General features: G+C 55.9%; 1 protein-coding gene across 2 annotated transcripts; it reads right to left on the bottom strand.

Annotated features, from left to right (window-relative positions):
• Positions 1 to 724: 724 nt before the first annotated feature.
• ZSWIM4 (zinc finger SWIM-type containing 4) lies at positions 725 to 20,077 on the bottom strand. 2 transcript variants are annotated; one of them, XM_032628953.1, is made up of 14 exons: positions 19,722 to 20,077; positions 17,479 to 17,680; positions 15,507 to 15,863; positions 13,912 to 13,991; positions 13,607 to 13,757; positions 12,592 to 12,759; positions 11,570 to 11,929; positions 10,115 to 10,252; positions 9,519 to 9,773; positions 8,752 to 8,887; positions 6,358 to 6,512; positions 4,733 to 4,896; positions 3,184 to 3,265; positions 725 to 2,774 (listed from the first exon to the last, which is right to left on the bottom strand). In XM_032628953.1, exons 1-14 carry the CDS (start codon positions 19,872 to 19,874, stop codon positions 1,915 to 1,917), a joined length of 3,261 nt encoding a protein of 1,086 aa, XP_032484844.1. In that variant the 5' UTR covers positions 19,875 to 20,077; the 3' UTR covers positions 725 to 1,914. The 2 variants fall into 2 exon arrangements, with proteins under 2 accessions (XP_032484844.1, XP_032484843.1); XM_032628952.1 differs by having other exon boundaries at positions 13,843 to 13,991.
• Between the last annotated feature and the right edge of the window lie 1,047 nt (positions 20,078 to 21,124).

Below are 21,124 nucleotides of genomic sequence, written 5' to 3' on the forward strand. Positions count from 1 at the left end.
CCAAGGGCCTTGTTGCCATCCTCCAGATCCCTCACTCTATTTGGGGACTGGGAGCCTCATCCGCAGTGTAGGAGCCCAGACACGCCCCCCCACTGACTTCACCCACCAAGGCCATGTCTAAGCCGAGTTTCCACCTTTGGGGGGCGTGTCTTCCCCACCCAGCTGCACCCAGCACCTGACACGCACCACCGTCCCGTGCTCAGAAACTTGCCATTAACTCCAATAGCTAGTGCTGGAGCCAGGGCACCCCCTAGTGGCCATTCCCACCGCTGCATGGCCCATGCAGCCCGGGGTGAGCAATCAGTGGCCCTACCCCAGCAAGGTACTAAATCTAGCTCTGTCGCTTTCTAAAACTGAGTGCCCTTTCTTAAACTTTGGAGCCTCAGTTTTCTCCTCTGTAAAATAGGAATGCTAATCCTACCGACTCGTAGCGCTGTTATGACAGGTGTTGTAACAGATGACAGGTATAAAGTGCAGGTGTCAGCCCCCGGCTTGCTCATAGTGAGCTCTCTCTCCCTGTGTGCTATCATCCATACCGTCACCACTGGAGGAAACCAGCAGTGGCTCCCATTGCACCCCTCACTTGAAGCTGTACCCAGAGAAGAGGCTGGAGATTTTCTGTGGTGGGGGGAAAGGAAGCCCTGGCAGGGGGCCACAATGGCAGCGGGGGGGGGGGGGGGGGCACAACCAGCCTTAGTCTCAAAATAAAATTAAAAAGAACAAGCTGTGTTCAACCTTTAAAAAAAAGGAAATACAATATATGGTTCAATAAATAGAAAAAAAGTTACAAAATGTGGTAATCTTTGTACTTAATTACAAGAGGAGAAAAGATAGAGGAGGGTGATTGTGGGGTGGGACACTCTCCTTCTCCCTGGGCCAAGGTGGAGGAAAGGGAGGCCAAAGAGAGACAGCAGCTGGGACTTGGGGATGCAAATAGAAAGACAGGCTAGATGGAGAGAAATATGGGAAGGGGGAGTAAGATGAAGGGCAGAGCAGGGAGGCAGAGGATCAGAAAGGGAGAGACAGACAGAGGGCCAAAAAATGCTAAGATGTTGGCCTCTTTCCTTTCTAGATCAGGGGGAAGGGGGGGGTCCCTGGCTTGCCTGCGCTTGTATCCCCCACACACACCAGGTTTGGAGGACAGTGTGAGCCTGGCTCGGTTCCTGAGTTGTATGTCCAGTGACTAGCAGGTAGGGGGAGGGACAGTAATGAGCCCCCAGCCCACCCTGGGACCCTGGCACCCAAGGGAATGGGAATCCTGGAGGGATGGGTGGTGAGGTATGTGGCCGAGGCCTGAAGCCTCTTCAAATCCTTCAGTGGGGGTGAGCCATTGGTCCCAGCTCTGCAGCCTGGAGGGGGCGCAGGCCTGCGGGTGGGACCCCTGAGGCAGTGAGGGGAGGGTACAAAAGGAGTTTAGATGCCCTAAAGCAAGCCCTCCGGGCACCCAGGGTTGGTTGCAGGGAGGGTCTGCTACGTTGACTCTGAGAGCCAGTTTCTGGAAAGTCCTGCCTCCCAGCTCACCCACCCCAGCCCAAGGGAGACCTGTGGGTTTGGGGAAGGAGAGCTTGCCTATTGCTTTTGGGGTGCTCAAGGTGGGGTCACACCGGCTGCACAAGCACACACCCCCTTCCAGGCCTCTGGGTGGTGGTATGGCTTCTGATCCTTGCATCTTGCACACTCGCTAGGCACACATGTGCCCTAGGCACGCACGTGGCAGGATGCGACCCCCTGCTTCCCACCTCCTTCTGGGCTTGGAGGGGATGGCAGGCAAGACCACCCAGCTCCAGCCGGGCTCCTTCCCTGACTTAATACTGAAACGCCACATAGGCCTCCAGTGTTGAGGCCCGTGATGGAGGGCGGGTGCCACAGAAGCAGGGGCGAAGGCGGATGTCCCCACCGCCTGCCTGCTGCCCCTCAGCCGAAACGCTCCCGCACCAGGAGCATGAGCTTCTTCTTGCCCTTGTAGGTCTGTTTGAGGTTCTCCAGGAACTGGGCGAACTGCAGGTGCCCATCGGGCGCCAGCAGGAAGGTCTCGCGGGCCTTGCCCAGGAACTCGATGAAGTCGCCGTAGTGCCGCGGGCTGATGTGCGTCAAGCGGGAGTGGCTGGTGGTGATGTAGGCGGCCACCGCCGCGTCCAGCAGCTGGCACAGCGGGGCCCGGTCGGCGCCCAGCGGCTTGGCAGCCCGGCGAGCCCCGAGGGGCCCCAGGCCGGGCGCTGAGAGGGTCCAGCGGCGCAGGATATCGGAGAGCATGGGCGCGCAGTGGATGCTGCGGATGATGAGGGGAACGATGGCAGAGAGCTCGTGCCGGCCCAGCGAGTGGCTGAGCGAGCAGGCCCAGAGCACGTCATTGACGGCCGGGTGGCTGTCCTGGTTGAAGGCGATGCTGAGCTGCGCCAGGGCCAGCGTCGCCAGCTTGTAGGCCCGCAGCGGCAGGCCGCGGTGCTCCATGTACCGGGCCACGGTGAAGAGGTGGGCGTGGCCCAGGCCTCCGGCTGCGGCATCCAGCACGATCTGGTAGGCCGCCTCGAAGGCCGCGTGGTTCTTCTCGCACAGGGTGAGGGCGGGCAGGGCGCAGTTCTGCGGGTCCTTCATGGCGCACTGCAAGGCCAGGGTGCGGGCGCATGCCCAGAGCTCCTCCCGCCGGGGCGCATCCAGCTGCAGCCGCAACAGCGTGGCATGGGTGGTGCCCGTCACTGCCACGATGGTGGCTGCCTCCACCGGTGTGAATAAGGAGTACCAGTTCTGCATGATGTTCATCAGGGCTTGCAGGCCTGTGGGAGATGACAGGGTGACACTGGTCAGGAATGGGACGGGGGGTTACCCTGTGTGCCTGGGTTTACCCTGACCTACTATCCCCACCAGCCAAGGCTAGAGCTATACCCCCTCTACCGCCACTCTTGGCTTGACAGAAACGTCACTTTTCCAAGGGAGGAGAGGGCAACTGGGCTGGGTGGGATCTGGGGGGTGGGGGCTAGGCATTGGAGGGATTGTCCCTTCTCCAAGCCACTTTAGCCTAGCCAGACTCCAGGTCTTTGTCCAGCTCGGTCCCCCCCCCTCCCAACATTCCCTCCTGGCCTAGCCCTGAGCACAGGCTGGAGTCGGGGAAATGGCTCTGCTTCTCCCTCATGCCTGCCCAGTTCCACAGGGAGGTGGGTGGCGGGTCCCCTTGGGGACTCTCACCGACTTCCGTGGCACAGCTGACCAGCCAGCGCACCATCTCCCTCCGACGCCAGGTCATGGTGTTCAGGGTCATCTGCATCACCTGTAGCATGGGATGGGGAGGGGGAGAGAAGGGGGTCACCCAAGCCAGGGCTGGAGTGTGGAAGGGGGGCGGGCGGGGGATCCTTAAGGGCCCCGGGAAACTTGGAAGTTAAGGGCTGAATCAATGAGCCATACAATCTGGGCAAGGGGCTTCACCTCTCTGGACCTCAGCTTCCCCATCTGTAAAATGGAGATAAAAACAGTATCCACCTCATCGAGTTGCGAGAATTAAGTGAAAGTACGTAGGTAAAGCTCTTTGCACGGTGCCTACTTCTTCAAAGTGCTCAGCTGATGCCAGCCATTACTGCTAGTGTTGGTGTTATTCTGAGGCCCCATGGATCCTACCTGCGACCACAAACCAACCTGTCCCTTCTCTCTGGAAAGTTCCATGCTTCCTGTCAGCAGATTTCCCCCTGCAGCCCCAAACAAAGCACCTGCCCTACAGGTCCCGCCTTCTTCAGGTCCCACCCCCAATAAGCACCTTCCTTGCTGGCCTCTCTTCTGAGGCCCCATCCCCAGGTCCTGTCCGGAAGCTTCTAAATAGTGGGTCACCTGCCTAAAGCACCACCCTTATCTCAACTCCCACATGTGCCCCACAACGGCTCCGCCCCCCTCAGGGGGTTGTTCAGAGGCCAATTCTGCCTCCTGCCAGCCCTTTGCTGGCCAGTTCTACCTGAGAAGGTATCACCCGAATCTGTACCTTATTCTGTTACTTTACTTTGGCCACTGTCTGAGGCCCCGCCCCCATGAGCCCCATACCTGTCTATCCCCTCAGGCTACAACCATGCATCTGCCTTGCCCTTGCAGCACTGTCCCTCGTCTGGCCCCTGAGGATGGCCTGGACACTCACCTGCAGGCCCCGCCTCCATGACTTTCAACCACAGACCCCACCCTCCAGAGGCGGCTCTTCACTCACAGGACTATCCCCAAGCCCCGCCCCTCAGTGGTGACCCCTCCTTCTAGGCTGCAGTCCCCTACAGGCCCTTTCCCCAAGAAAGCTCCTTGCAGGCAGGTTCTGCCCCTTCAGTTTCAGCTCCGCCCACCCGTGGTTCTTATGGCACACCAGCCCCAGGCCCCACTCCCAAGGCCAGCACCCTTAGGTTCTGCTCTCTCTTGTGGCCAGTCCACTCACTTGCATGCTCCGTGACCCCTTTCCTTGTCCGCAGCCACACCCCCAGAAGTAGATTCTCACTTTCAGGCTCTGCTACTGAGTCACTCATTCATAGGCCCCACCCTCACTGGTGACTCCATTCCCTCACTCTCAGGACTTACTCACCCACCCTGCTCCTCTGTAGAGCTGCCCAAGAGGTGCCCCTCACATCCAGGCCCTGCCCCCAGAGGCGATGCTTACCCTCAGGCCCCGCCCCTAGAGGCAGACCTCACACTCAGGTCCCACCCCCAAGTGGCCCTCACCTGGCCGGCCCTCAGGCAGCAGCCCCCTGCCCCCATCCTCCCTGCGGCCAGTTACCTGCAGGCCAAGCTCCAGCGCAATGCCCAGCAGTGTGGTGTCTGGTGGTGCACTGGCCGGCGTGGCAGTCTTGCAGGCGTCCTGCGCCAGCTTGAAGAGCAAGGCTGGAGAGTGGATGTTCTGCTGGATGGAGCCCAGCACTGCGTGCAGCCACTTGGGGTCTCCTGGGGTTGGGGGAGGGACAGAGGATATTGTGGGCATACCCAGCACCAGCCCCTGCTGCTGCCTGACCTGCTCACACTGGTTCCTCTACAAATGTGCAAATGTGTGAATGTGGACGGTGAGGCACCTGGCAATAGTTCTATGAAGACCTAGACCACTCTTGGCACTCCCCTTTTTCTCTCCTCTACCCCTTCCTCTCCAGTGGGAGGAAGCCACCCAGGGATCCACTGGACCCCTAATTGTCAAGGGCACCGATTCTGGACCCAGATGCCTGGGTCCAAATCCCTGCCACTCACAAGCTATGTGACCTTGAGCAAGTCGCTTCACCTCTCTGTACCTTGGCTGCCCCATCTGTACAAAGGGTAATACTAATGCAGTGGTACGTGTCTCACAGGGCTGCAGTGAGCCTATACTTGTAAAGGCCTTAACATGGCAAGAGTTACACAAATGTGAGCTTTTATTACTATTATTATCATTGGCCCAGATCCTACAATTCTGTTACTCTGCTCCAGCCACATCAGCCTCCTCTCTGTTCCTCAAACATAACCAGGCACAGTCCAGCATCAGGGTCTTTGCACTGGCTGTTCCCTCTGCCTGGAATGCTCTTCCCAGATGCTATGGACTGAACTGTGTCCTCCCCAAAATTCACATATTGAAGCTCTAACCCTCCAGCGTGATAGTGCCTTTGGGAGGTAATTTTGTTTAGATGAGGCCATGTGGCTAGGATCCCCAGGATGGGATTAGTGTCCTTATAAGTAGAGGAGAAGACCAGAGCTCTCCCTTTCTCTGCCATGTGAGGAGGCAGTGAGAAGGCAGCTGTCTGTAAGCCCGGAAGAGAGCCCTCACCAGGAACTGACCATGCTGGCACCCTGATCTTGAACTTCCAGTCTCTAGAACTGTGAGAAAATAAATTCCTGTTGTTTAAACTACCAAGTCTATGGTATTTTGTTACGGCAGCTGAGCTAAGACACCAGATACTGGCATGACTCCACCTTCACTGTCAGGTCTTGGCTTAAGTGTCAACCTGCTTTATTCCCCTCCTTATCACTTATTACCTCTCACTGCATAAGTATCTTCTTTACCTTAAGTATTGTCTGTCTGCCCTCACTAGAATTAACACTACAGAGCACAGGATTTGGGACAGTTCTGTTCGCTGCTGCAAGCTCAGCAGCTGGGACAGTGCCTGGTACATATAGAAAGTGCTCAAGGAGGGACTTCCCTGGCAGTCCGTGGTTAAGACTCCACGCTTCCACTGCAGGGGGTGTGGGTTTGATCCCTGGTTGGGGAACTAAGATCCCACACGTTGTGTGGGGTGGCCAAAAAAAGAATGTGCTTAAGGAAAACTGTGGGTGGGATATGGTAAAAGGATAAAAAGCAGGCAGGAAGGAATGAGGGAAAGGAGGGAGGGGAGTAAGGTAAAGGAGGACAGGGGGACGGGGGTGGGGGGCAGCCGCTGTCCTCACCCTTGGCGGCGGTCAGCATGGCGGAGGCCAGTTCACACTGGCGAGTCTCCAGATGGCCGAGGATGAACCAGCGGGGGAAGCGGTTGCTCACGATGGAATCCAGTGGGTTGCCATGAGGTTCTCCAGCTGGAAACGCTGTCTCCAGTATGGGCAGCCTGTGGTGAGGAGAGAAGCAGCCCTGCCCTGAGACAAGGCTGGAGTCTCCATCCTCTCTAGGAGAGAAAGGCTTCCTGCCTCAGCCAGAGCCCACCCTCCTAGGCCAGCAAATCTCTGGGCATCCAAAAAGATGGAGGATGTATGTTCAAGATGTTCACGGCAATATAAAATAGATAAATAAGGACCTGCCATATAGCACAGGGAACTCTACTCAGTACTCTGTAATGACCCATATGGGAAAAGAATCTAAAACGAGTGGATACATGTATTGATATACGTATAACTGATTCACTTTGCTGTATACCTGAAACTAACACAACATTGTAAATCAACTATATTCCAATAAAAATTTACAAAAAAAGATGTTCATTGCAGTGTTTATACCCATCACTGTGGGGTTGATTAAATAAATGATGCTCTATTCACGCACCAAGGGCTGATAAAGAGGTAAGGGGATTATTTGTGTCTTGATGTGGTCCCACCCCTTGCTCACTCTGCTCCAGTCACTGTTCCCCTTGACATCCCTCACATACCACCAGGCACAGCCCTTCCTCAGGGCTTTTGCACGAACTGTGTCCTCTGCCTGAAACACTCTCCCCTAGACATTCTTGTGACTCCCCCTCACCTCTTTCAGGTCTTTGCTCAAATGTTTTTCAATAAGCTCTTCCCTGACATGCCCAACACATGGGAGAGTGCAACTTCCTACTCCCAACTCCTTCCACCCCTTTCTTGCATGTCACTGTCTGACATACAGCATAGTTTACCTATAAAATTTATTTACTGTCTCTCCCTAACTACAAGGTCAGCTCCACGAGGGCAGGAATTTTTGACTATTTGGTTCACCGACACTGCCTCTCCAGCACCAGAACAATGCCTGACACACAGCAGGTAAACAACAAATGTTTGTTGAATGACTCAACGTCCCCCCTAAGATATTTTGTTCAGCAGCTCGCTGTTTACATGCATTCTGTGCCAAGGAAGTTTTTCAAAGCTGTTAAATGTAATCAATAGCATGGAATAGGAGTCAAGACCGTCCTGGTTCCAAATATCTAAATGACTTTGCTACGTAATTCGGGACACACCTTAAGCCTGTTTATGTGTAAAATGGGGGTAAACATACTTATTTCACTATGTGAGTCACAGATTTAGATCGGGGGTGTCAGCACCTTTTTCTGCACAGGGCTGGACAGCCAGTATTTTCAGCTTTGTGGGCCATTTGGTCTCTGTCACAATTGTCACTGTTGTGTAAAAGCAGCCACAGACAATAAGGAAATGAGTGAACGGTGCTCTGTGCCGATAAAACTTTATTTCTGGATGCTGAAATTTGAGTTTCACATACTTTTCATGTGTCACAGAATATTGTTTTGATTTTTTTCCAACTATCTCAAAACACAAAAACCATTCTTATCTCATGGGCTGCACAAAAACAGGCAGCGGGCCAAATTTGGCCCATGGGCTGTAATCTGCTGGCACCGGCTTAGAAAAAAGTCGAGCACATGAAAGAGTGTTCTCTAAATCATGGCTCTTAACACATTATTCTTTCCAAATATTCTGGAAAACTGCACTCCGAATTGTTAATAGGTGCCTCTGGAGAATAGGATCGGAGGATGGGGGACAGATTTCACTTTATGTGTTGGACATGGTTCACTAGAGACAGGGCCTTTTAAAATTCTGCTTCTATGATTTGCTGTTGCACGTGGGAAATAACCCGGTTATTCATTGCAACATCTTTTTGGAAACAGTGTAAATGTCTATCAGCTCCAGATTGGTTTTTTCCTGGTGTATCCCTACAGTGGTTCACATGCTATGTGGCAGGATATAGCTTTTAAGATGCAAATGTTCAGTGAAAACAAGGTGCAAAGAATAGGTGCGGTATGTGTCATGGAGTAAAGGAGAACCAACTTTTCATTTTCAGATTATGGGTTTGCAGAAATATGGACTCTTGCAGTATAGATGAGAAAGTGGTACCACTGCTTGCCTCCGGAGAGCTTTGGGTAAGTTGGGACAAACCTGCCTAGAAAGGGACTCTGAATTCTGTGTCATGTGGATATTTCTCAAATTCAAAATAATAGGACATTTCTAGTGTGTAATCAAGAGGACAGGGCAGTCTGGAATGCCCGGATGAGGGAGGTTGAACGAACCAAGCTGTGAGTTCAGGCAGAAGGATGTGGCTCCCAGTAGCCTCCCATTCCCCAATCCTGCCCGGCCCAGTGGGAGTCCCCAGCTGCCTCTCCTCACCTCATGGCTCGCAGGGCGAGGCGGTAGGCCAGGTCGGGGTCGTAGGGCAGCAGTGCAGTAAACAGGTAGCGGGCACAGGTGTGCATGGGCACGCTCTCGCGGAACAGCACTTCTCCAAAGCCACTGAAAGGACCCCCTGCAGGGGCAGCCTGAGCTCAGCCTCAGGGTGTGGGCTTGCACGGCCCCTCCCCAGGTCTCCCCACACCCCAGGCTCTGAGTGTGGGATGGGCAGACTCAGGATAGAGTGGCTGGGGCTAGAGAGGTCCCGGGGGTAGGAGCACAGGACTAAGATTGAGACAAGCACTGTAAAATCCACAGAAAAGAGACCCTGGGCACCCCTGGATAGGGGGCAGGACTCAGATGCAGGGTGGGGCCAGAGGGTGGAGGTGGGGCTGCACCTGCTCCAGGGGTGTGGCCAAGCCAGCTTCCTTTTGTAGTAGGGGAGGGGCCTCACAAGGCAGGACCGTGGGCAGAGCCAATCAAAGTCTAGCTGGGCATCAGCGACTAGGCTCATTGGCTCCAAAGTGGGCAAGGGGTAGGCGGGGCCTCACCACTCGAAGCCGTTATTGGCTGCCAGCACTGCTGGGGGCGGGGCCAAGGTCTGGCGCTCACCTTTTAGGAACTGCCAAGGTATGGAAAGGCAGTAAGGACAAGGAGGAGGAGCTAGGGGCGGGGTCTCCCGATCCAGCAACAACCAGGCCACTACAGTACAGAGGCAGGACCCTATCTATCTTTCAGGAACGGCCAGGCTAGCAGTGGGGCCTCACCTTCCAGCAGCTGTCCCGCCTGCTTGCGCAGCACCTGCACCAGCCGCTCGTCCAGCTCCACCTCCTCCAGCAAGGCCAGCAGCTGCTCCTCGTTGCGCACCACCTTGTCCTGGGCATACAGCCCCTCGGGCAGGGCCCGCTGCTGTCCCAGGCCCAGCAGTGCCACCTCTAGCGCCATTGCCAAGTAGGACTCCCCAGGGCTCCCAGGCACCGGGACGTGCTGGTAGGCCACCTTCCGCTTCTCAGGGCCTGATTCTGTGGGAGAAGGACACCAGGGCAGCTAGAGGGGAACCCCTTTTCCTGGGACTCCAGTGGTCCTTGACTTTAAACATGGACACTGTGTGTGGGGTGGGGGGGAGGTTTAGGGAGAGCCCAGCTGCTTCCGCACACACCAGGGGGTGGGGCCCACCTTCCAACAGCAGATAGGCCTATGGTGGCCTCACTTTCAGAAGCTAAGCCTCTTGGCACCTGGCACTGGCCGAAGGGTGTGGCCAAGTGTAAGGGCGTGGCCTCACTTTCTAGGGGTACTGGGCTAGAGGGCATGGCCAAGAGGTGGTGATTTTCCCACCTCCTCAAGGGGCCCCCAGTGTGGGTACCTGGGTAAATGGCAAGGGTCTCCTCCTCTAGGTGACAGGCCTCCAAGAGTGCCCTGCAGAGGCAGCCAATGGGGTCCAGGGGGTGGCCCACCCATCCTTCCATGTTGGTGATGCAGGTGGAGCCTTTCTGCAGTAGCTCTGCAGGTAGGAAGAGAAGGCTCAATGCCCAGCCCCCCTCCACCAAGCCCCCAGGGGGGGCTTCCTCTCCCTGAACCCCAAGCCCAACCTCCCAGTGCCCACTCACCATCTGCCCACCCAGCACCCTTCTCTCTGCCCCTTGAGCTCTGCAGCAGCTCTCACCTCCATGGCCCTGGCCTCCTGTCTCACACCCAGACCCAGGTCTGGCTAAACTGGGTGCTTTCTAAAACATCCAACCAGTGTCGTTCCCCTCCTTATAACCCTTGATCCTTCCCACCTCTCTCAGGCCCAGCCAGCTTTCAGGGCTCCCAAGGACTGATATGAAAGTTTCCCTGGGGTGGTCACCCACCTCATCTGGAAGCCCATCCTCCAATCTCCTCACACAAGCCATGCTCTCCCTTGCCTCTGGGCTCCTGCCTGTGCTGTTCCTTCTGACTGGAACATTGTTGCTCCCTCCTCTTCTCCTGGGAAACTCCTAAACGTCCTTAAGATCTCAGCTTAGCTCTCACCTCCTCTGGGGGGGCTAACCCTATGCCTTGAGGCTAGGTCAGGGGTCTGCTCAGATCCCAATGCCCCCATTTCTCCCCCATTACACCCTGTATTCAATTTCCTGGTAACTGACCCATCAACTCAACTCCATCACCCAAAGAACACAACTGGTAGCCTCTCTCCTGTCCCCCCATATCTAGTCCACAAACGTGTCCATTTTTGGGCCAACACAGTGTGGGTTTTTGTTTTTCCTAATACAATTTTCAAATTGTTGCCCATATTGAAAAAAATGAGTAAATTCCACATTAGATAATCTGGACTTCTGGCTTCTCTTGAAAAATCAGAAGATCTGGCCACACGGGGTCCATGTTCCTGAAAGGCACGTGGCTAGATCTATAGAAACTACATTTCCCAGACTTCTTTGTGTGAGGTGTGGAAGGTGGGAGAGAATGAGGCCATTACTCTCCTGCAGTAGCCGTGAGCAGGTGTGTGGCTGTCTGCAGGGCACAGACATGAGGTTTGCCAGCAGGTTCTGGGTTGTCCTCTTGGGAACTGCCCTGCCCCCCTGTGAGGGCTACAGCCTGCTGAACCTCCTGTGCTTCTGAAGTTCAAGTGTGTGAAGCCAAGCAGGGGCTTCCCTGACTTTCAGTCCTGCGGCCCTTCCAGTGGTTTTGAGAATCCTCAATCCCCTGCATTAAATTTTTTCTGCTCAAGACACCTAGAGTGGTCTGTTCTCCTGTTGTACCCACAGACTCTCCAGGTTGCCACAGCCCCCAGCTGTTGGCGTTTGTGTCTGCAGCCCCAGGACACGATAATATTGGTGCCCACCTTTTTTCTGCTGCTTGTAGGTCTCAAGCTGATGTCGCCGCTGCAGCCGGAGCGTGTTGACTATGGCGCCTGCCAGTCGCAGGGCCTGGCGGGGGTATCCGTGGGCCCTCAGGGTGTCCACACGTGCACAGGCAGTGGGGAAGGGCTCGCCCAGCCAGAGTGGGCGGCCCTGGGGGTCAAAGGTTGGCTTGTCACCACCCCCGTTGCTTGTGAGGCTGGGGCCATAGGAGTCGCTGGCCAGGATCCTCTGCAGGTGGGCGTCACTCCAGTGCAGCGACCCAGCCTGCAGGGCGCGGCCAAACACGGTGTGGCGGGAACCTGCAGCCTCCACCTCCTCCTCCTCCTCCTCCTCCTCTGGGCCTGTGGGAGAGGCGCCCAAATGCAGCCCCATGAGGGGGGCCCTAGCAGTCAGGCGCTGGTCAGTTCTGCCCCACTGAGTGCCAGCTTGGTGCTAGGCTCCAGGTGCAGCGATGAGTGTGTGTTATCTCCCCAAATCCTTCCAGCAGCCTTTTAAAGGTGTGTATGTGTATGTGTATGTGTGTGTGTGTGTGTGTGTGTGTGTGTCAGTGGAGATATTCCTTCATATGAATGGACAACTGATCTTGAACAACTGTGACTCTGTCCATCTTTCTCCCTCCACACTCCAGTTTTTCCTCTCCTTCTCTATCTTTCCCTCTCCCTCTCTCCCTCCAACTCTGCCTCTCTTTACTTGTCTCTCTCTTCTCAATACCTGTTTCCTTTTCTGTTTCCCCTACCCCCTGCCCGATTCCTGCCTCCATGGCCAGAAGGAGACTGAGTCAGGAGACCAGCCCAGAACGATAGGCATCTTAAGGATTTCACATCGCTGTCCCTCGGGCTGCCTGCTGCCCCTGCCCTGGGCACTCCCTCCCGGCTGGGAGGCAGGCAAGGGCTGGTCCCCCCTGCCCTGCCTCCATTTTCCCCCAGAGCGCCATGATGGGGTGGCTGGGCCACAGGCAGTAGCGATGGTTTGTTGGGGGGAGTGGCGGGGACCCCTCTCCTACCTGAGCTGAGGGCTACGGTGGGCTGCAGGCTGGGCCCATCAAAAGAGTAGTTGCCTTCTTCCAGTGGGCACACGTCCAGCTTGTCCCACTTGCTGAGCATCTGGAGCCAGCTCGTCCGCTCCTCTGGTTTGCAGTGGGGGCTCAGGACGATGCACACCCACAGGGCCCCTGGGGAGAGAGGGCAGCAAATGTGGGCACGGGGGAGGCTCAACGTTCATGCAACAGGATCAGCACGCACTTACAGAGTGCCTGCTGTGTGCTGGGCACTGGTCTCTGCTTATCCCTCACCTCTGGCCTCTGAGGGTGCAATTCATCATCTCTCCACTTTACAGTCCAGAGAGGTAAAATCACTTGCTCAAAGTCACACAGCTGGGAAGCCAGAAGTTAGGACTCAAACCCAGACTACTGGACTCCTTTTGCAAAAAAATTTTTTTTCTATAGCACTTATCACCATCTATCACAGGGGTCGGCAAACTACCACCCGTGGAGAAAATCGAACCCGCTACGTGTTTTTGAATGGCCCGTAAGCTAAGATTTATTTTTACATTTTTAAATGGTGGAGGGGGTGGGGAATAAATAAAAAGAACATTTTGTGACTTGTGAAAATGATTTGAAATTCAAATAAATAGTGTCTGTAAATACAGTTTTATTGGAATGCTACCACACCATGTTATGTGTGTCTGTGGCTGCTTTTCTGCTACAACAGATAAAATCGAGTAACAGCGACGAAAACCAAATGGCCTGAAAAGCCAAAACTAACTATCTGGTCCTATGGAAAACGTGTTGACCCCTGGTCTAATGGGCTTGTGGGATTTTCTTGTCCGTCTGCCCTACTAGGTGTCAGCTCTCTGAGGACAGGTATTTAATCTCTCTTATTTCTTGCTGTAGTCCCAGCGCTCACTACAGTGCCTCGTACATTGGCGGTGCTAATGAATGAGGAAGGATTCACGGGCAAGACCCTAATCTCAGGTGGGCAAGCCTGGGTGCCTGCCGCACTCCAGGGTCTGGGACTTACCCAGCTCATCCCACAGCTGGCGGCACTTGTCCGTCATGCCGGCGCCCTGTTGCCGCCACAGGGCCAGGCGCGGATCCTGCAGGAATTGCTCAGTCATGAGGATCAGCATGCGTGCGCCATTGGAGTCCCTCATTCGCAGCATCTCCCGCACCTGCGCCGGACCAAACGGTGAGGAGGGGCGGGGCTCTGGCACCCAGCAGTCTAGTCCCGCCCCCCTGTACCCGCCCAGCCAGCACCTTGCAGAACATGGAGCGCAGCTGCTGGCTGGCGCCATAGTAGCCGCCGTTGGAAAGCAGCTGCTTCACCTGCTCCTGGATCTGCTCCTCGTCCAGGTGCCAGCAGTTGGCGTCCTCGATGCCCGCGCCCGCCGTGGGGTCTGGGGCACCTGTGGGGAGGGAGGGACGGCTGAGGCTGGGGCTGGGGGGAGGGGGTGTCTGTCATCCAGTCCTTCAAATCACCCAAACCATCCCAGAATTCCATCCATCCCACCTGAAAACCCATCCACCCATCCACCCATCATCTTACCCCAAACATCACCTACCCATCCATTTAAACCACTCAACCATCTGTCCACACCCCCATGCCGTGCCATGCATCTTTCCATCCACACATCATAACCCTTAGCACACCTACCTACCCCATTAGACCATCGTCCACCCTGCCCATAACTCCCACCTACTCACATCTATATACCCATCCCACCAGTCCATCCATCCACCTACCCACCCCTATTTGTCTTTCCAACTCATCTGAACTAACCACTCAAAATACCCACTGACCTATTCATCCACTGACCTACACAACTCTGCTATCCATCCATCCAATGAACCCAAACTTTCCATCTATTCTTTCCCCACCAACCACCCTTCATATGTATCTCCCCAAACACCTACCAGCCCATTGGTCCATCCATACATCCTATATAAAACACCCACCTACTTGATCCATCCACCATGTTAGTCCTCACATAAGAACATTCATGCACGCATCAACTCACCCTCAATCCATGTACCCCTTGGTCCTTCCAGTCTTCCACCAACCCCATCTGTCCACTACCTCAAACTCCCCAATCAAAGCCCATCCCATCCTACCCTACCACCAATTACCACCAACTCCCTATTCACCTATCATCCTAGTAAATCACCCATCCACTCATTCCATCCATTTTTCCACACCAACAGTTCACCCCAACACCCCATCATGAACACCTTCTATATCCACCCATAGCCACCCTCAAATATCCATTCATGCCTCCACCCACTATGCATCCGTCTACTCACCCACCATCCTACTCCATCCTTCCATCATTATAGTTAAGCAACACTTGTAGCTCCAAACCACCCCAGAACTCATAACACCTCCTGGTCTATCTCCTGCCCTATCCCACTTCTGACACCCACTAATGTCCACACATACTCCTTATGACCTCCACACACCCATACTCAGGCCTGCTCCTGTGATCTTGAGACACCCCCACCCTGGGGCTGGATCTTCCCACTGGCTGATTTCTTGACCATTCATCTGCCCAGGGCCAGATCAAATCCAGGATCTGCCACTTACTGAGGTGTGTGGTGTGTGATCCTTTTTTTTTTTTTTTTTTTATAACATCTTTATTGGAGTATAATTGCTGAGGTGTGTGATCTTGACCTCATGCAGTGGTGCTCCCCCACCCCTGCTCATGGATCAAGGGGACCTCTGGGTTTTTTTTGGCCGCACCACGTGGCTTAGGGGATCTTAGTTTCCCAACCAGGGATTGAACCTGGGCCGCAGCTGTGAAAGCACTGAGTGCTAACCACTGGACCACAAGGGAATTCCACAGTCAGGGGTACCTTTGGATGCTGTGACAAATGCCTGTGAGCTGGGGCCTCACTGCCCCATCAGACCTTGGGGGCGCCCTTACCGTGCACCAGGTTGATCTCGGAGCCCAGGAGGAGGATCTCGTCCGCCAAGCGCTGAGCAGTGGGCAGCACCTCAGTGTGGTGGGCACTGATGAGGTACTGCACGAACTTCTGCAGCTGATCCCGGTTCATCTGGGAGAGTGTCTCGGAGATGGGTAGCCGCAGCTCCACCTGGCGGGCATGCCGAATGCGATACAGCGACAGGGCCACCACATGAGCACAGTAGAAGAGGTCTCGGTTGTCGCAGCCGCAGCTCACGGATGTGATCTTGCAGCGGTCAAAGCTGATGGAGACATGGTAAAGGCGCTCGGGCTCTCCAGGGCCCCCTGGCTCCCGGATATTTCCGCTCAGGTGGAACCCTAAGACCAAAACCAAATTGTCACTGCTGTGTCACCCCAGAGATGGGTAATCTTTTCCATGGTGCACAGCAAGACCAGGTGCAAATCCCAGCTGAGTAACCTAGCACAAGTCACTTAACCTTGCTGTGCCTCAGCGTCCACGTCTGTGAAATGGGAACAAATAGTAACATCCTCCTCATGCGTTTGTAATGAGGATGAAATGGGTTAATATTGGCAAGTGCTTAGAACACTGTTGGCGGATAGTAAGTGCTAAATAAATGTTTGTTCTTCTTCTAATTCTGAATAATATTATTACAGCAATGCTGTCGAAGATGATTTTCTTAGCCCTTGGGTAATCATGGATACAGCCCAGGCTCCAGGTGCCCTGTCACTTCCTGGGAAGATACCAGAGATACTTGGGGGGCGAGGGATTGAAGTGGCCGGCCAGGGGCCAGGTCACCCCATCACCCCCACCCCTCCCTGGCCCCTGGGGAGCCCAGATGCCAGGCTCATCCGACTGGTTGGGCAGCTCAGGCCCCAGCTGGCCCTGGCTGCGTCATGCAGGAAGACGGCGGCTTCCTCATACCGGCTGGAGGTGGCCGAGCCTATGGCCAGCTGGGTCATGTCCAGGCAAGGGGGCCCCCAGGCTGACAGGGTTCAGAGAGGGTCATCTTGGCTGAGCCCCTGCCTCCAGCTGGGAGACATGACCTGCCCCCATGGGAGGTATGGCATTCCAGGGCTTACCTGCCTTCTGGCTCAACCTCTACTGGCTCCCTTCTCAGCCCTGCTGCCTGAGGTCTAGAATCATCTTTCATTGCTAGCTCGAAACCTCCACCCCTTCCCCCCACCTGGACCCTGCTGCCTGGGGTTTAAGACCACTCCTCACAGATGATCCCCAGCTTCCACCCTAGACCCCACGGAAGGCTCGTTGCCTTAGGTCTGAGACCATTCCTAAACCTCTGAACCCAACCTCCACCTGAGTCTTTCTGCCTGACGTCCAAGACTGTCGCTCATCAGTGGCTCTAAAACGTTGCCACTCTCACCGAGGACGCTGCAGCCTGAGGTCTAGGGTCATCCTTACCTCTGGCTCTAAACCTTGGACCCAGAGCATCCCTGGGTCCCTCTGTCTGAGGTCTGGAACCTCCTCTCACTTCCGGTTTACAATCACTCCTCAAAACCACTGCCTCGGGCTTCCCTGGTGGCGCAGTGGTTGGGAGTCTGCCTGCCGATGCAGGGGACACAGGTTCGTGCCCCGGTCTGGGAAGATCCCACATGCCGCGGAGCGGCTGGGCCCGTGAGCCATGGCCGCTGAGCCTGCGCGTCCGGAGCCTGTGCTCCGCAACGGGAGAGGCCACAACAGTGAGAGGCCCGCGTACCGCAAAACAAAAACAAAAACAAAAAAAACCCACTGCCTCGGCCCTTTCTTCTTCCCTGCTCTCCCCGCTATCCTACCACCTCTACCCCTATGCCTCAACTAGGCTGACTGAGGTCAAGGCAGATCCCTGATCTTGAGCTCATAATATCTTGTACAACCCTCCCTGGGCATCAAAGCCTGACATTTGGAACCTCCCCCAGCCCTCCATGTCTGCTTTGGACCCCCTGGCCTCCCTGGCAGGGGTAGGGGGCAGGCACTTACCCACTTGCAGCACACGATCTACGGCCCCGCTCTGTAGCAGGTGCAGTCCACGGGTGAAGGGCACCCGGGCATCGTGCTCGCCCTCCGGGGGCTGGTAGCCCAGTGATGAGTACATGCATATCTCCCGCTCGCTGCGTGGAAACGACCAGAACACGATGCGCTTCTGGACCGGCTCTGGCACCCGGGAGAACCGCTCCTCAACCTGTGGGAAGGCCCGGTGTGTTAGAAACCCTGGCGCTTGAATCCTGGCTTTGCTGCTTACAAGTAGTATGACCTTGGGCAAGTCACTTTGCCTCTCTGAGCTTCGTTTTTTCTCGAGTGTAAGAAGATGTTAAGAGCACCCGCCTTCTGGATGTCATGAATATTACATATGCACTAATATATGTACAGCGCTTACAATAACACCTGGCCTATTGTTAGTGTTCTGGAACTTTCTGCGGCTTCCCTCCTGGATGTCAGGTCTCAGGGTCCTAATGTAAGGTAGTCTCACCTCTCAGGCTTTGAGGGGGGACGAGGAAGGAAGACAAATGTGTTAAGAAGACCAGTGATCAGGCCTACATGTTCTTAGCCTGCATTGTGCTAAATGCTTTATGTGTGCGATTTCCCTTAATTCTCATAGCAACAACCCAGTATTTTTGCAGCCTGGGGAATCTGAGGCTCAGAGGCGGAGTGAATTCACTTGTTCAGGGTCCCACAGCTGGTGAGCTCCAGCTCCCAAGACAGGCTCTCTGCTCCAGCTGCTAAGGGTTCTCAGGAAGGGAGGGGTGTCCTGCCCACCCCTGGGGGCTTTGGGCAATGAACTGATCTGGTTGAGCCTGCGTTCCAATCCAGGCTTGCTACGCACTGGCTGAGTGTCCTTGGGCAAGTTTCTCAACCTCTCTGTGCCCCAGTTTCCTCAAAGAAGGAGAACAACTCCCAAAAGGCTGCAGAGGATTCCGTGAATTTCTGCAGGGCAAGAGCTTTCCTAGGGCCAGACCTGCCCAGGGCAGGTACATGGGAGCCCCGGAGAAGGTTTTAGGGTTACTCTGGGGGGGGTCTCACACACAATGAAGGGGCAGGGACCTTTCAGAGCCCCCAGTCCTAGGTTTGAAAGGGAAGTGGGAGGACCAGTGACTGGCCCAGGCCTCGGGGACAGTTGGCAGATGACTAAGGAGGGATTTTCCACGCCATGAATCAGAGCCCGCCCCATCCACACTTGGCCCAGACCCATCCAGTCGCAGCAGACTCACTCTGGAGAGGCCAGGGAGCAAAGAAAGCCCCCCAAAGCCAAACAGAGGACAGAGCCTGTGGGGGCTAAGGAAGGCTTGCTCAGGTCCTGGCCACAACCCAGCTCCTTGGGGACCCACACTGAGGCTGGGAAAGGGGACTTTGCCCAGCCCTGGGGCATCCTGGCAGGGCCCCCCCAGAAGTTATAGGGGCAGGATTCCAGGTGCACCTGTCCAGGTACCGAAACCCAGGCCCCACACCTGCTGCCAAACTCTGTAAGGACTGAGATGGCTGGGGGGCGAGGGGAGAGTGAGCATGGGGTAATGGGGAGGGGGGACTCTGACGACGGAGTAATCTCTGCAGCCAGCCAGGAGGGGCTGGGCAGCCCCAGGTGGGAGGTAGTTCCAGAATTACTGAGGGGTGTGCGAGTGCTAGTGCCTGAGGGAAGGATCTGCAGGAGAAGAAGGGGGTCCCCATGGGACAGGTAGGTTCTGGAGGCTGGAGGCAGGGATTGGAGACAGAAAGGGGTGTCTTGGGGCTGGGATCTATATAAGTGGGGGAGTCCTCTACTGGGGGTGTAGGACAGAGATCTGGAGTCTCTAGGTGCTGAGATCTGCTCTGTTCCCAAGTGGGGGCAGGTTGTAGGAGTTGGAGAGAGGAGTGAGGATTGAATGGGGTGCCCTAATTGGGAGATGAGGATAAGGTGGGAAAAGAGAGGTACCCAGGGTTGTGAGAAGACCATGGGGCAGGAGGAGAAAAAGTGTCCCGAGTTGGGATCTGGGGCACTGAGGGAACCCCTGGGTCTTGTGGGCTGAAGGGCAGAGCTGCTGGGGAAGGGATGGGGGTGGGTCATAGGGTTTGAAGGAGTGAAATGGGAGGATGAGGGGATGTCTCGGGCAGAGTTAAGGATCTTGGAGGAGATCTCTGGGGGTGTCTCCGATGGAGGCAGGTCCGGAGGCTGGAATCTGGACAGGGGGAGAAGGTATGTCGGGGACGGGGCTGGGAGTGGGTCCCTCCCCACCGCACTCCTCGGTCACCTGCTCGAAGGCCCAGCTCTCGGCTACTCGCTTGGCGCTGAGGTCCAGCAGCGCTTCGGGTCGGCCCCGGCCGCGCACTGCCCCGGCCCCGGCGTCGCGCTCCTCCGGTCCCGCGGGGCAGTCCCGGCTCCGCTTGGCCGCGGGGGGGTCCATCCGGCCTGGCCGGGGCCGGGGCGGGACCTGTGTGTAGCGGGGGATCGGTCCGACGCCTACTCCGCCTCACCGGCTCCCGCGACCCCTGCCCGCCTTCCTGTCCTTCGTCCGCGCTCGGCCGCCCCGGTACTCGCTCCGCACCCACCCCCGGGCCGGCGGGGTGATGCGGCCCCTTTAAGACCCTTCACAACAATGAAGCTGCCTCGGCCTCCGCTTTATCCTCGGCCGTCGTCCCGCCCCCACCGCCCGTCCCCATTGGCCCCCCTTCGGCCTCCGAGGCCCTCCTCCGCCATTGGCTGCACCGCCAGATCCGTCTCCAAGTTTCTGCTGTTCACTCGTTGTATGCACTGCCTGTCTTTTCGGGACTACTCAATCAGGGCGTTCAGCGAGCAGCGCTGTCAATCACGGGACACCGGAGACCAATCACAGTGGGAGGAGACCACCGGCGCCGGCCTTAAGCGGAGTTTCGGGGCGGGTCCTGGGTTCATTCACAACATTCCTCCCCCGCCCCACTAGGGCTGGACAGCGCTCCCCGGGCAGCTGGGGCTGCGCCCACACAAGGCTTTGTTTACTGAGGGTCGCTTCCGGGCGCCGCGAGGGGACAATCAACACTGCTCGGCCCGGGAGCGAGACAGAGCGGCGGGATCCCCGGGCAGCCCCTCAGCCCCGCCTCCCTCTGGGCTGTGTGACGAGAAATTCAGCCTCTTTGGGCGGCGGGTCAAGTTTTGATGCTTTGCGGGATGGAGGGATCACAGGTCCCTTGGTAGAGTTTATGGGGGCTGCGGACACCCTCGCTAGAAATCGAGCCCAATCCAAGCCCATCCTTGAGCTCCAAGCTAAGAATCTCCAATCCATTCTATGCCTTATATATTACGTTAAGTCCTATGAAATTACTGATTTTCAACAATTTTTGATACACTAAATGGCAATTTCATAAGGTTCAACGTAATAGATGTCAAATCCGACCACCTCTGATTATTTTTTCTGATTCAGCTTGTCTAGGTCACATCTCTTGATGTGACCTTGAAGCAGGCAGTGGTCCTCGTCGCCGGTCCCCGGCGCCACCACCCCTGCCATCTCCATGTTGCTAGAGAACCCTGCATTTCCCCCTCGCCACACTTCTCTCCGTTATCATTACGTTTCTTTATCTATTTCAGCAGTTGTTTAATTTCTGTCTCTCCCCGCTCCGCGGTGAGCTCCAAGGGGCAGTCTAATTGTCTAACTGATGCACTGCTTTACTGCCAGCACCT

Source organism: Phocoena sinus, chromosome 3 (assembly GCF_008692025.1).
Source record: "Phocoena sinus isolate mPhoSin1 chromosome 3, mPhoSin1.pri, whole genome shotgun sequence".
NCBI classification, from domain to species: Eukaryota; Metazoa; Chordata; class Mammalia; order Artiodactyla; family Phocoenidae; genus Phocoena; species Phocoena sinus.